Below are 12,755 nucleotides of genomic sequence, written 5' to 3' on the forward strand. Positions count from 1 at the left end.
TAAAGAAGAAAGCGAAGGTAAATTCTGACAAATGTGTGCAATGGTATAACAGTGAATTCTATATGAGAACTAAGTCATTTGCTGTGGGTAAAGTATTAGGTGGTGGCCAGTTGGACATGGGGAGAAGAACAAAAAGAAAAAGCAAAAAGATAGGTCTTGACCATGTTTGGTTGGGAGTCTCTTCTTAATGCCAAGAAGTTGGACTTTTACCTTGAGGGAAATTAATGCTTTTAATCAATCAAGGGAGTAAAATTACTAGATACAAGGTTTTTTACAAAAGGAACATTGAGGCATATTCTGGCAAGTGTATATTTAGGTTTTAAAAATAGAACTGTGTGATGCTGATTTTAAGGATGGAGAGATAGCCTCTTAATTAATTTTAGCTGTATTTTTACCATGTGTATGGTAAGATATTTTAATGGTTGAAATGGTTGCATTTCATTTGGCAAAAACCATATGTGTGCATTTTTATGAGAGTATTGTTTATCTAAATAAAGTGTTACTTAAGTGAATTTATTAATTTCTAAGTTAGATTTGATTACTGGTATCAATATCCATTAAACAAATAACAGACTAAGGGATTTTTGCCTGAGATTATAAAGATCAATGTGATGCCATGTGCTAAAATGTGTACAATGTAACTGTTTTCTTTTTGTGTGACTTTATTATTACCTTCATTTCCTACAACTGTAATCATGTTTTAAAATATCAGAACCTGAAAAGATTGAATTTTATGATTAAAAGAGGCTGGTGGCTAACTTTGTGGACACCCAAAAAATGTCATCCCAGTCCATTAACACATCCTAAAGATTGGAGGCAGCAAAAAACAGCATTATAATTCTGTCCCTTGTGGCAATAAATTTTAAAAACCAGACTATTATTGGTATTCTGACCAGAAAAGAAAAAGTCTCTTTACCTTTCTATAAAAAGTTATGGGGGCACCTGGGTGGCTCAGTCAGTTCAGTGTCTGACTGGTGATTGCAGCTCAGGTCATGATCTCAGGGTGGGGAGATGGAGCCCTGTGTCAGGCTCCGGGCTCAGCAGGGAATCTCCTTGGGATTCTCTCTCTCCCTATCCCTCTGCCCTTCCACTTGCTCTCTCAAATAAATAAATACATCTTTTTTTTAAAAGTTATGAAAAAAACTATACACATTTCAAAATGCAGAAAAGAGAGGAACCTAAATAATGGCAAAGAGCAGACACCCAGACGGTGGCCGGCTTGCCCTGCAGTCTGCCGAGTTTCCACGTGCATGCAGGATGTCACATCATCCAGCAGATCTTTGAAAAAATATTTTTAAGGTGTTTTTTTCTCCTTGGGAATCCACTTACTTTTTTCCTTCTCTTCAATATTTTTTACCATGTTGACTGCGTATATCTTTATCTCTTAATCACTTCATAATCGTTGTTTTTTTTTTTTTAAAAAAAAGCATCTGTCCCTAACCACAGGCCATGTTATGACTGTCTTGGCGCTTATCTCAGGGAGTGGGAGGTAATCATTTATGATGAAAGTGTTTATTGCCCCTAACAACTTTCCTGTTGGACACTTCTTTCTTTGAGATTTCTATCCAGATCTGAAATAGAAAGTTTTTCTCTGAATATATATAATATACAAAACTCATTTGCATCTGCTTATTACTGTTATAGTTAAAACAATTAAAATATATACTTCTTCCCAAAGGTCAGTTGTATTAAAAAAAGTGTATGTATTTTATTTTTATTCTGTGTATTGAGATTACTTTTCTCTTTCTTATTTATATTTCACTTTCTGTTTAGTGTGCAGGTTTTCAGTAACAATATATCTGTGATTTATGAACCCAGATAAAGATGTACTGTTATTGGCTATGTATTACTACCCTAAAGAATACACAATATATTTTCTGCAGTCTAAGCTTATTTGCTACCAATTATCCATAAAAGACTTCTATTTACAAAATTGTGGCCAGGTCTTTTTGCCCTCTGTTGTGTGTTCTGGCATAGTGGAAACAATCCTTTATTTCCCCTGAAAGCATAGTGCCTGAGTCCCAATCCGCTGGAAACAGTAATGTGGGGATAATCTGGGTTCATAAAAGCTTAGAAACTCATGGTGCTCATGTTACATAAGCTGCCATTTTTCTCTACCTTGAATGTTAATCAAATTGTAACTTTTTTCTCCCTTTGTTTTTCTTGTGTGACCTTAACCAATTATATAATTTTATGTCATCAAGCATTGACACATTGACTATGTGTTTGTACATCATCACTTCATATAGGGAGATTGCAGTTCCTACTGCCTGATATATATCCAATAACTACTAATTAGGAGCTTATTTCAGACAGCCAAACAACTTGTAAGTGTACTGAGAGTATTGATAGTACAGATATTAACACGCATAGAAAGGACAATATTATACTAATCAGTTGTATTTCTGATTTTAACTCTATTGTGAAAATTCATTACAAGATATACCATTTAACAACATCCCTATTTAGAAATTGACAGAACCCTCACCTAGCTAGGAAATAAAAAACCAAATTCAAACATATTTGTGAAGCTTATGTGAGTAGCTTCATAAAAAAAGTTGTGGTTAACAACAACACAGAATAAAACAACTGAGAATCTCCAGTAGATGTAGAATATAAAAGTAACTTCTGAAAGAAAATGAACAAGGGCCTAGCAACACAGCAGAGAAGGACATTGGCTGTGGTTCCTGTTCTTGATAAGGTGTATGATCTTGAGCAAATTATGTAGCCTCTGTGGTATACCTCCAGATTGACCATGGGGTTCATTAGACTCTAAGCTACTTAATGGCAGAGACTCAGCCTAACTCAACTCTGTATTCCTAGACCCCAGCCCCACTGCATGTGTATATTAGAGTGCTTTCCAAAGTATTTACAAACATAAATATTAAGCTATGCATATAATATCTTGTAATAATTCTTAAATAGTCAATAGTGATTTTTTAAGTAGCAGCATGAAGTCTCAGCTCTCTCGTAGTTTTGTTTGGTTTTAGTTCTGATTTTTTTTCTTGTAATAATTGAATGCATGACCCCTACCTGGCATAATGGTAAGCATATACAGATGTCAATGTAATAATAATGACTTGTTTTTAGAAACAAAGAATTGTACTATATTTTGTGAGTTTTGGAGGGGGTGGATGAAATGTGTTTTCCCTTCAGAAATAATACTGTAAGTGACAGTTGTGTGCCTAGGCCATTTCTCAAATTTCTTTTTGACTCATATACCTTAAACTTATCGTAAAATGATTATTACAGTTATAGACCCCAGTACATAGCTAATCACCAAACTCATGGAGAAACTCACTACACATTCCACCAGGGGTTACAAAAACATGTTTCTCTCTACTCATTCTTTCCTTCCTACCACTCTCAGCATGGGCAAAGAGGATGAGGTGGAGTAAGGATCCAGGACCATAGATTCCAGAGATTTGCTTATTCTTTATGGCTGCAATAGAAGAAAACAGTTGTCTAGATTGGGAGATCAGAATCGGAAGACAGAAAGTTAGTCCTCTGATGATATAATAATTCAAGTCTCCAAATTCAGCTTTGCTGCCATCCATTCAGAAACATGGTTTGCTGCCGTGGGCACCCATAGCACCCAGATCTGGCCTTTAAATGTCATCTCCTACTTAAAAGAACTAAACTCCTATAGGGAGTGGCTGATTCCAGGTCTGATGCAGAAAATATGTAAGTTGTAATGAGACATTATGTTAGGCCAAAAGCAAGAAGCTTATTAAAGAGCTTCTGAGACCATGTTTAAAGGACACAGGAGGGGCGCCTGGGTGGCTCAGTCGTTAAGCGTCTGCCTTCAGCTCGGGTCATGAACCCAGGGTCCTGGGATCGAGCCCCACATCGGGCTCCCTGCTCAGCAGAAGGCCTGCTTCTCCCTCTCCCAGTCCCCCTGCTTGTGTTCCCTCTCTTGCTGTCTCTCTCTCTCTCCATCAAATAAATAAATAAATAAATCTTTTTTTTTAAAAAAAAAGGACACAGGAAACAACTTGAATGGGCTAACACTGACCAAAGATGGGACCATTTAAAAAAAAACAAATTATTGTGGATAAAACACTTTACATAATTCAAACATGTAAAAGTAAAGAGAAGCTTATAAGAATTCCTAGATACCATGGGGCATCTGGGTGACACAGTTGGTTGAGCATATGATTCTTAGTTTCAGCTCAGGTCATGAACTCATGGTTGTGAGTTCAAGCCCCGCCGTCCAGCCCCATGCTCAGCATGGAATCTGCCTGAGATTCTCTCTCTGTCTCTCTCTCTGTGCCTCCCACTCGCTCTCACTCTCTCAAGTAAATAAATAAGTCTTAAAAAAAAAAAAAAAAGAATTCCTGGCTACCTTTCAAAAGTACAGCTTCAACAGTTATCAATGTATGGTCAGTCTTATTTCAGTACCAGCCCTACCCATGATCCCAGCCCACCCCTGGCTTTTTTTGAAGTAAATAGCACAGCATATTTAACCTGCAAATGTTCAAGATATATCTCTAAGAGTTAAGAACAATTTTAAAAACATAATCATGGTATCATTAAAAAATGAGACAGATCAGACATCAAGAAGAGGGGCGCCTGGGTCATGCAGCACAATCTGCTGGAGATTCTTTCCCTCTCCCCCTACCTCTGCCCCTCCCCACCATGCACACTCTTGCACTCGCATGCTCTCTCTCAAATAAATAAATCTTTAAAAAAAATCAAGAACAACTGTGATAGGCTGAGCCACATCAGATATATACAAATGATGATGACATTTTAAAAACCCTCACAGCTCACCTTCAGAGATTGGTAGGCATAAGCCATTACTCTGGAAATTGTTGAACAAAAGGAAAGCATCAGAATTTATCCTACCTCTGCTGTACACCTTGTATTTCAGAATAGCCAAATAGTTAATAGGACAGAACTCTTGGTAGAATGCCAACAAGTAAAGATAGAAGGAATGCTTTTGAAAAACATAATTTTGGAGCCCCTTCTGCATAATTAATTTACCCAAGGATTATCATAGGATGCTAAAACCATCAAGTGAAAGAAAATTCATAATGGATGGTATCAGCCAACCTGAATTCTGAAGCCATTAATGGATCTTAGTACCACCAAAAGTGAGACATCTTAACATTATGTACCTCCCGGTGTGATGCAGTAAAAAAAAAAAACAAAAAACACACATCTCAACACATGTAGCATATTCTTACCAAAAACAGAGAAAAACAAAAAATCAGAAATAGGGTAACCAAGCTTCCAGATGTGACTGCCAGTTTATAAGAAGAGGATAGGAATCACATGTTCAAGGACACAAATGGCACAAAGGACGGGGAAGGTGAAACTGATAGTCTCTGAAGGAGACTTGACAGACATACCAACCAAATCGTGTTAGCCATGTTGAGATTCTGGTCCACATAAACTAAAATATTTTGGGGGTAATAAGGGCATATGAGAATGGTCTGAGAATAGAGGATGTTAAAGAATAATTGTTCATGTGTATGGTAAGATAATGATATCTGTTAAAGATATATATTGAAGTGTTTACAGGTGAAATGATAGGTTGTCTAGCATTCGGTTCAAAACCTTGCTATTCAGTGAGGGACTTTCAGATCCAGCAGCACTAACTTCACCTAAGAGCCTGTTAGAAATGCAGAAACTCCAGCCTCATCCTTAGAACCCAATAGAGTCAGAATCTACATTTTCACCATAATCTCCAAGAGATTTATATGCACATTAAGTATTGAGAAGTACTGCCTTAAAATAATTGGGGAGACAGATAAAAGAAACAAGATTGGCAAATATTGATTATTGAAACTAGGGGTAAGTGCGTGGGGATATAATTGATTATAAATTAAGTATTTTTAAACCAGGGACTGACAGGCTAGATCATTGTGTGTGTGTGTGTGTGTGTGTGTGTGTGTGTGTGTGTGTGTGTGTGTGTATTCAATCCAGTGATTTGTTTTTTGTCTATTGGTTTGAGCTGTAAGTGTTGACATCAGTATTGCCTGATTCCCTCCCCTTCTTACTGCACAGCTTGTCAAGTTACTGAGTAATGTTAAAAAATCCTGAATTCATATTTCTCTTAAAAGCATTCTTGTCAAATCAAATTATTCCTTTAAAATTTATGAAGAAGACTTATTTTAACTAATGCCAATTTATGGTCAACTCCTCTCTCTAGGCACACTTAAAAAGACCTCTTAGGAGTCTTGATGGTACTCTGTATGATGATGACTATGACGAGAGAGCGAGCAAGTAAGTCGTGATGGATTTTACTGTCCTGCTAAGTGTTGTGGCTGAAAGGCAGACGTTTTAGGATTTCAAAAGATAATCAAAGGATGTACACTCCTAGAGATCAGATTTTGCTCTCTTGCAATGTTCTTCAGCAAAAGGAACCAGTGCTCATTGGAGTCTCATGGGGGATGAATCTTGAGATGGGAAAGCAAGCTAGACCTGAAATACCTTGTTCTTGGAAAGCGGTAAGGCCTACAGAAATATCTGCAATAGTGTTAAAGGGGAAATAGGAGCCCACCTAAGTTGGGCCCCTACCCTGCTCATGGAGAGGGGCAGGCTAAATGGTAGCAACAGTGATAATAGTCAATTAAAACAAGGTAGGGAAGGGGAGGGGTTTAAATCTGTGGTGATACCAGAAAAGGAAATTTTAAGACAAAGTATTAAAAATTAATTTCACCATAAAGTAAGGGCAATAACAATAGTGTTTTTCTTAAACAACTTAAACTTATATGGGGGTGACAAAATGGACAGTCTTTTTTTTCCATTAAGTATATCTTTGTCTATATAAAGGAATATGCATTCTTCTCTAAAATAAGTGAATAAATAAATAAAGGGAAAACCACATGCAAATATTGAAAGTGAACTCAGGCTATAGCAGGCTTTCCAAAAGTTCCATCTACTATTTCTAAGGCTAATGTCCCAAATCCCACAGAACTAGTGTGAAAAGTGCTGCTTCTGCTTCCAGATTGAGTAAGGTCCCATAGCTATCTGTTTGTATTTTCTTAGTGCACGTACTCAAAATTTCCTGTATTTGAATTGGTATACACACATCACTCTAAAGAATTTGGCCATGAACCAGTTCACCATTTTGTTGATGTTCCGCTGAGAAGCACTTTGGTTTTAAGACTCTCTCACTAATTGAATGTTGTTCACATACATGTGTAGGTGTGACTGCTAATGCATGCTTTCTTTTCCTTCAGGTTGTCCTCTGAAGATGGAGAAGAAGCTTCTGCTTATTTTTATGAAAGTGATGACTCCGTTGAAACAAGAGTAAAGACCCCTTACTCAGGCGAAATGGACCTCCTAGGAGAAATCTTAGACACATTGAGCACACACAGCTCAGACCAAGGAAAGCTAGCGGCAGCGAAGAGCTTGGATTTCTTCAGATCAATGGATGATATTGATTATAAACCTACGGTTAGTTGATTTTTTCAACCTATAAAATTAAATGAGGGGGCGCCTGGGTGGCTCAGTTGGTTAGGCAACTGGCTTCGGCTCAGGTAATGATCCTGGAGTCCCAGGATTGAGTCCCGCATCGGGCTCTCTGCTCAGCAGGGAGTCTGCTTCTCCCTCTGACCCTCCCCCCTCTCATGCTCTCTCTCATTCTCTCTCTCAAATAAATAAAAATCTGTTGAAAACATTCTTACCCTTTGGTGTGCATTTCCTCATGTTACAATCTTAGTTGGTCAAAGCATTTAGCCTCTAACAGGGAAGTAGTCAACTCTTCAAAAATATGAGAAAATTTAATCATTAAGAATTATTTCTAGTTTCAGAATTCTGTATTTTCCCATTTATGTATCCAGTTCTGGTGGTTATTGACATTCATTGAAAAAAAATTTTTATCAAGCCATAATATTCTCTTACAATCTAGTTTTATAGTTGTCTTTTCTGGGGAATTTTTTAAGTGTGAAATGTTCCCACTTTTTTTCCATATTTCCTGGATCTTCAAAAATATGTTTAAGAAATGTCTCAATTCAAGTACTTTTTCATTATATTGCTTCAAAAATGAAGAGTGTTTTAAACATAGTGAAATGAATGTTTTAAAAAACACAAGAGATGGAAGTATGAGTAAATGGCCACCCTGTGGTGATTGTAATTCCAGAACTTCGCTTGATGTAGTTGGTCTATTTGGGGATTTTGAGGGGCTGGGGATTGGCAGGTTCTTTTCATTTACTTTTTCAGCTTTGTTGAAGTATAATTGACAAATAAAAAATTGTATATGTTTATGTATTTTCTTGTTAATAGAGCCATTTGCAGGTGCTCAGAATTAATGCTGTATTTCCTCTGTGGGGAACTTCCCAGTTGTCAGCCTTGAAAGATATTAATATTTTATTTCAAAATGGAAAAAAAATGCTCATGTAACATTATAATCTCATTAAAATTTTTCTGAATTTGTTGTTTCTTCTTTCAGAATACATCCAATGCACCCAGTGAGAATAATCTGGCCCTGCTTTGCAGTGGTTCTGGTGATCAAGCAGAGTGGCATCTCGGGCAAGATGATAGTGCCCTCCATGGCAAACACCTTCCTCCCTCTCCCCGGAAGCGGGTTTCCTCCAGCGGTTTGACAGATTCTCTGTTTATCCTGAAAGAGGAAAACAATGAAAAATACCTCAATGTTGACAATATGAGGGAGCCTGCAGTCATGGAAAAGCCAGCTTCTGCTTCAGTGTTGGATCTACAGCTCGCTTCACCTGAAGTTTCCGAAAATGAAAAAGCTAAAACAGAAAAGAAAGAAACACTAAGCCAGATTTCAGACGATCTGCTTACACCCAGCCTTGGGCGACGTTCATCTACTTTTGTTCCTTGGGAGAAAGAAGGGAAAGAAGCCAAAGAGACTTCAGAAGATACTGGACTACTTCATGAAGTAGTGTCATTATGTCACATAACATCTGCCTTCCAGCAAGACTTAAACATTTCAGAAGAAAACACGAGTGGAAACCACCCTTAAATCAACTATTAAGAGTCATTCACTTGCATCCAAACTTCTAAGGAGACATTTTAGAATTCCTTGTAATCTCTATAGTAAACAGATTTGTAGGAATGAGAGTTCTTAGTACTGTCTAAAAGTTATTTTTCATTTGGAACATACATTTTCCCCACTCATTCATCTCATGAATATATATTATTGATTGATTTTTAAATGTAAAGCTGATTCTTCTACTGTGCTCTTAAATCAGGTACTAGTTTGTATGTATATTGGAAGTATATGTCAAACATGATTTCCCAGTATTTGGTGCTTAATGCCATTCATTTTATTTAAACTAATATGCAGATATAACCCTTGCACATAACCAGTAGCAACCCTACTAATCTGGTTGAGCATGAACTGGTCAGTATATCAAAACTTATCAAAACTAGCCTGAAACTGCTGAAACTGTTGGCCCACTAACTGCCTTAATCCTAAGCCTATATTTAGCATACTTTAATAATTTATGGAATTACCTGTAAATTTTGAAGGATAAGTTATAAGTGTTCTGCAGAGCAATAATGCCTTTTTCTATTCGTTGAATCAAGGACAAAATTCATTTTTCAAAGTTTAAAAGCTCTCTTGTGGACACTGCAGCCATGTTTTCCAAAATGTATAAAGGTACACATTTACCTTTCACTCAGTGAAATATATGAAGTGCTGAATTACAATGTGAAATTAATGACTTCTGTTTACAAATGAGACATTCTAAAATTTTTTCAGTCTCTCGGTATGCCTTTGCTATCTAGGAATCCAGCCCCAGAAAGCCAGATGCAATACGAACTGTCCTGATAAAGAAATGTTCCTGTCTTTTTTGTTTTTCTTAACTAATAATTCAAAATATTTATCATCTCAAATTTACTTTTCAAAATAATTGACTTTATATTTTAGAAGTTTTAGATCTACAGAAAAATTATGAAGAAAGTACAGAGAGTTCCCATTATGTCCTTGCATACAATTTCCCCTATGATTAATATTTTACATTGGTATGGTACATTTGCCACAATTAGTGAACCAATATTGATAGTCCATGCTTTATTCAGATTTCCTTAGTTTTCCCTAATGTCTTTTTTCTCTTCCAGAATCCCATTCAAGATACCACATTACATTTGGTTGTCATGTGTCTTTAGATTCCTCTTGGCTGGGATATTTTCTCACTTTCCTTGTTTCTGATGACCCTGACAGGTTTAAAGAGTACTGATCTGTTGGTCGAATATATTATAGAATGTCCCTCTATTAGAATTTGTTTGCTGTTTTTCTCATGATTACACTGTGATTGTCAGCTTGGGGGAGGAAGATTACAGAAGTAAAATGTCATTTTTATTACATCATACCCAAGGTACATAATGTCAGCATGATTTGTGAATGTTGATGTTGACTTTGATAACCTAGCTGAGGTGGTGTTTGTCAGGTTTTTCTTCTATACTCTTTTCCACCTCCCTTTCTATACTGTAGTCTTTGGAAGAAAGTCACAGTGTACAGCCCACACCTAAGGAGTAGGGCTTTATGCTTCCTCTCCCTTAGGGTGGAGTATCTACAAAAATTATTTGGAATCCTTCTGCAAAGGAGATTTGTCTCCTCTCCCTTAAATTCACTGCTAAACACTGAAATTCATCTCAGAAGGGTATCATGCATTGACTGCTTCATGATAGGCTAGATTGACAGGAAAAAATAAGGGGAAAAAAACAGTGGTGTTACAGTTAATTTGGTATTTGTATATTCAATATATATTCTGTACATCCCCAATCGTGATTATTTTTTAAAAATTGTCATTTTAGAAAAGTTGTTTGAGAAACCATTCAAGAGCCCCATCAGGACTGTTCCCTAAAATATTTACTGAAAGAATTTAATTTTCAGTTAAAAAAAAACCCTAGAAGGGGATTTGTTAAAAACATTGCTTAAAAATATGTATCCAGGTCAGTCTTTAAATAATTTAAAGAAAATGACCAAGTTTTTTTCTTTTCTAAGCTACATTCCAAAATCTAAACAGGTATGTTTTATTGGGTACAATTATTCATTCATGTTTGTAAAGGAAGACAAATCTTGTTTTCCTTATAAGGAGGGAGTCTGTGTATATTAAGGAAAAAAGTGTTTAATACTTATTTTATTAACACAAAAGTAAGACTCTTGGTTCTTGTCAAATTTTGCCTTTATATACTCATTACCAAATTCCATTTCACTTTGTCAAAGCATGTAGATTTATCAGAAGAGCTGTTTTAAATGAGAAGGAAAAAAGGTCACTCTGGTGGCTAATCTGCTTGGCAAATATTTCTTTGTGATTTTTTTAAAAGAAAAAGTCTTTTAATATGACTATTGAAATGCATGTTTTCCTTCAGAATGCATAGTCTGAAAAATGAGATAATTGTGAGTGTAGCATAGGTAAAATTGGAGTTGTAGTCCATTTGCTTAATAAACATCGTGGCCTCAGAAATGTAGGTTCTTCTACCATCTGATCACCTCATGAGATGTTTGACTACAAGACTGTTGCCGTGAGGCCACTTCCAAGTATATTTGCATCAAGGTATTTTGAACTGGACCTGTGCCTTATTCTAACATGCAAAATCAGCTTTTATATTCTGTTAAAAAACAAAAGCTCTACATGTTATTCTTGGAAAAAATCCGGAAAGCTAGTATCCAAGAGACTACTAATCCAAAAGTATTAGTATTTCAAATCATTAATATTTTGAGTATTCAGTCTGCTCTTAAACTAGACTTCCCAGTATTATGGTGGATATAGGGAGAATAAAGTGAAATTAAGGTGAATTCTGAAACAAACAAAAGTATTATTTTATTTTCTCCTATTATTCATATTTTCTATTATAACTAAATGAAATATTTGTATAAACTCCTTTGCTGTTTGCATTTGTTTTTCAAAGAAGCTTTACCTGTTCTACCAGAGTTCTATAAATGAATAAGTCTTTGGCTATCGTGCATAGTCTTTTATGTGGTCTCTAAATCGTCATGATTCTCCCTGAATCCCACTCTAGCTTTTATCCTTTGTGTCCTTAAATTTTGCATCTATGATATTTCAGGGGGAGATAGAAGAGTCATGTGTGAATTTAAGAGCTATTGTTTTGTTAGGTCAGCGTGTTGTTAAGTGGTAAATTTTGATGGTTACCTACTTTAGCATATTTTAGGAAGACACCAAAACATAGCAGGATGATTTTTCTGTTCATAACTCATTGCACTTAGGAAATATTTATCGACCCTTTGTACCAGTCATATACAAGGTACAGTAACTGGGGATATAAGGAAATAAACTAAGTAACATAGTCCCTGCTCTGAAGGAACCAATTAAAAGGGAAAGAAATGACAAATCTCTGTTAATAATAATAATGATATATTTTGCTTAGAAGTTATTAGCCCAAGGTTCTAACACCAAAAAAAAAAAAAAAAAAGTCCTTTAAAGCTGCTTAATCTAAAACATGCTCTAAGTATAGAACCACGGTACCACTTCTAATTTCATTAACTTTATTATTTTAACGAAGTATAATAATGCTGCTATTTTAAGATATCTACTTTTAAAGGACAGACTTAGAAGCTCTTAGAAACTAAGTGTCCTTGTTTCTCTGATTCTCTGTCCCCACTATGCTCAATCTTTTGACCAGGCAGCACAGAGCTCTAAAATGGCATGGTGCTCCTTTGCAATCATTAGACCACTTTACTTACTTTAGGATTAACTGAGGGTGTAGGTGCATGTTGATGGAAACTAGTTTTTACTGTCTTTATCTTGATAATAGCATTTCTCTAGAAACAGCCTCCCCTGTCCCCACCTCTTAAATTAAAAGTGTATTTAACA

At 36.0% G+C, this 12,755-nt stretch overlaps 1 protein-coding gene across 6 annotated transcripts in view; it reads left to right on the plus strand.

Moving 5' to 3' along the window:
* DENND1B (DENN domain containing 1B) overlaps window positions 1–12,354 on the plus strand; it is a 271,874-nt gene extending 259,520 nt beyond the window's left edge. For all 6 annotated transcript variants that reach the window (XM_027611195.2, XM_027611198.2, XM_027611199.2 and 3 more), the window contains 3 exons: window positions 6,158–6,231; window positions 7,191–7,407; window positions 8,402–12,354. In XM_027611195.2, the coding sequence (XP_027466996.1) occupies window positions 6,158–6,231; window positions 7,191–7,407; window positions 8,402–8,938 (828 nt within the window). In that variant the 3' untranslated portion in view covers window positions 8,939–12,354. The remainder of the gene's footprint in view (window positions 1–6,157; window positions 6,232–7,190; window positions 7,408–8,401) is intronic.
* Window positions 12,355–12,755: the final 401 nt, after the last annotated feature.

The sequence above is a fragment of the Zalophus californianus genome, chromosome 10 (assembly GCF_009762305.2).
Source record: "Zalophus californianus isolate mZalCal1 chromosome 10, mZalCal1.pri.v2, whole genome shotgun sequence".
Classification (NCBI taxonomy): domain Eukaryota; kingdom Metazoa; phylum Chordata; class Mammalia; order Carnivora; family Otariidae; genus Zalophus; species Zalophus californianus.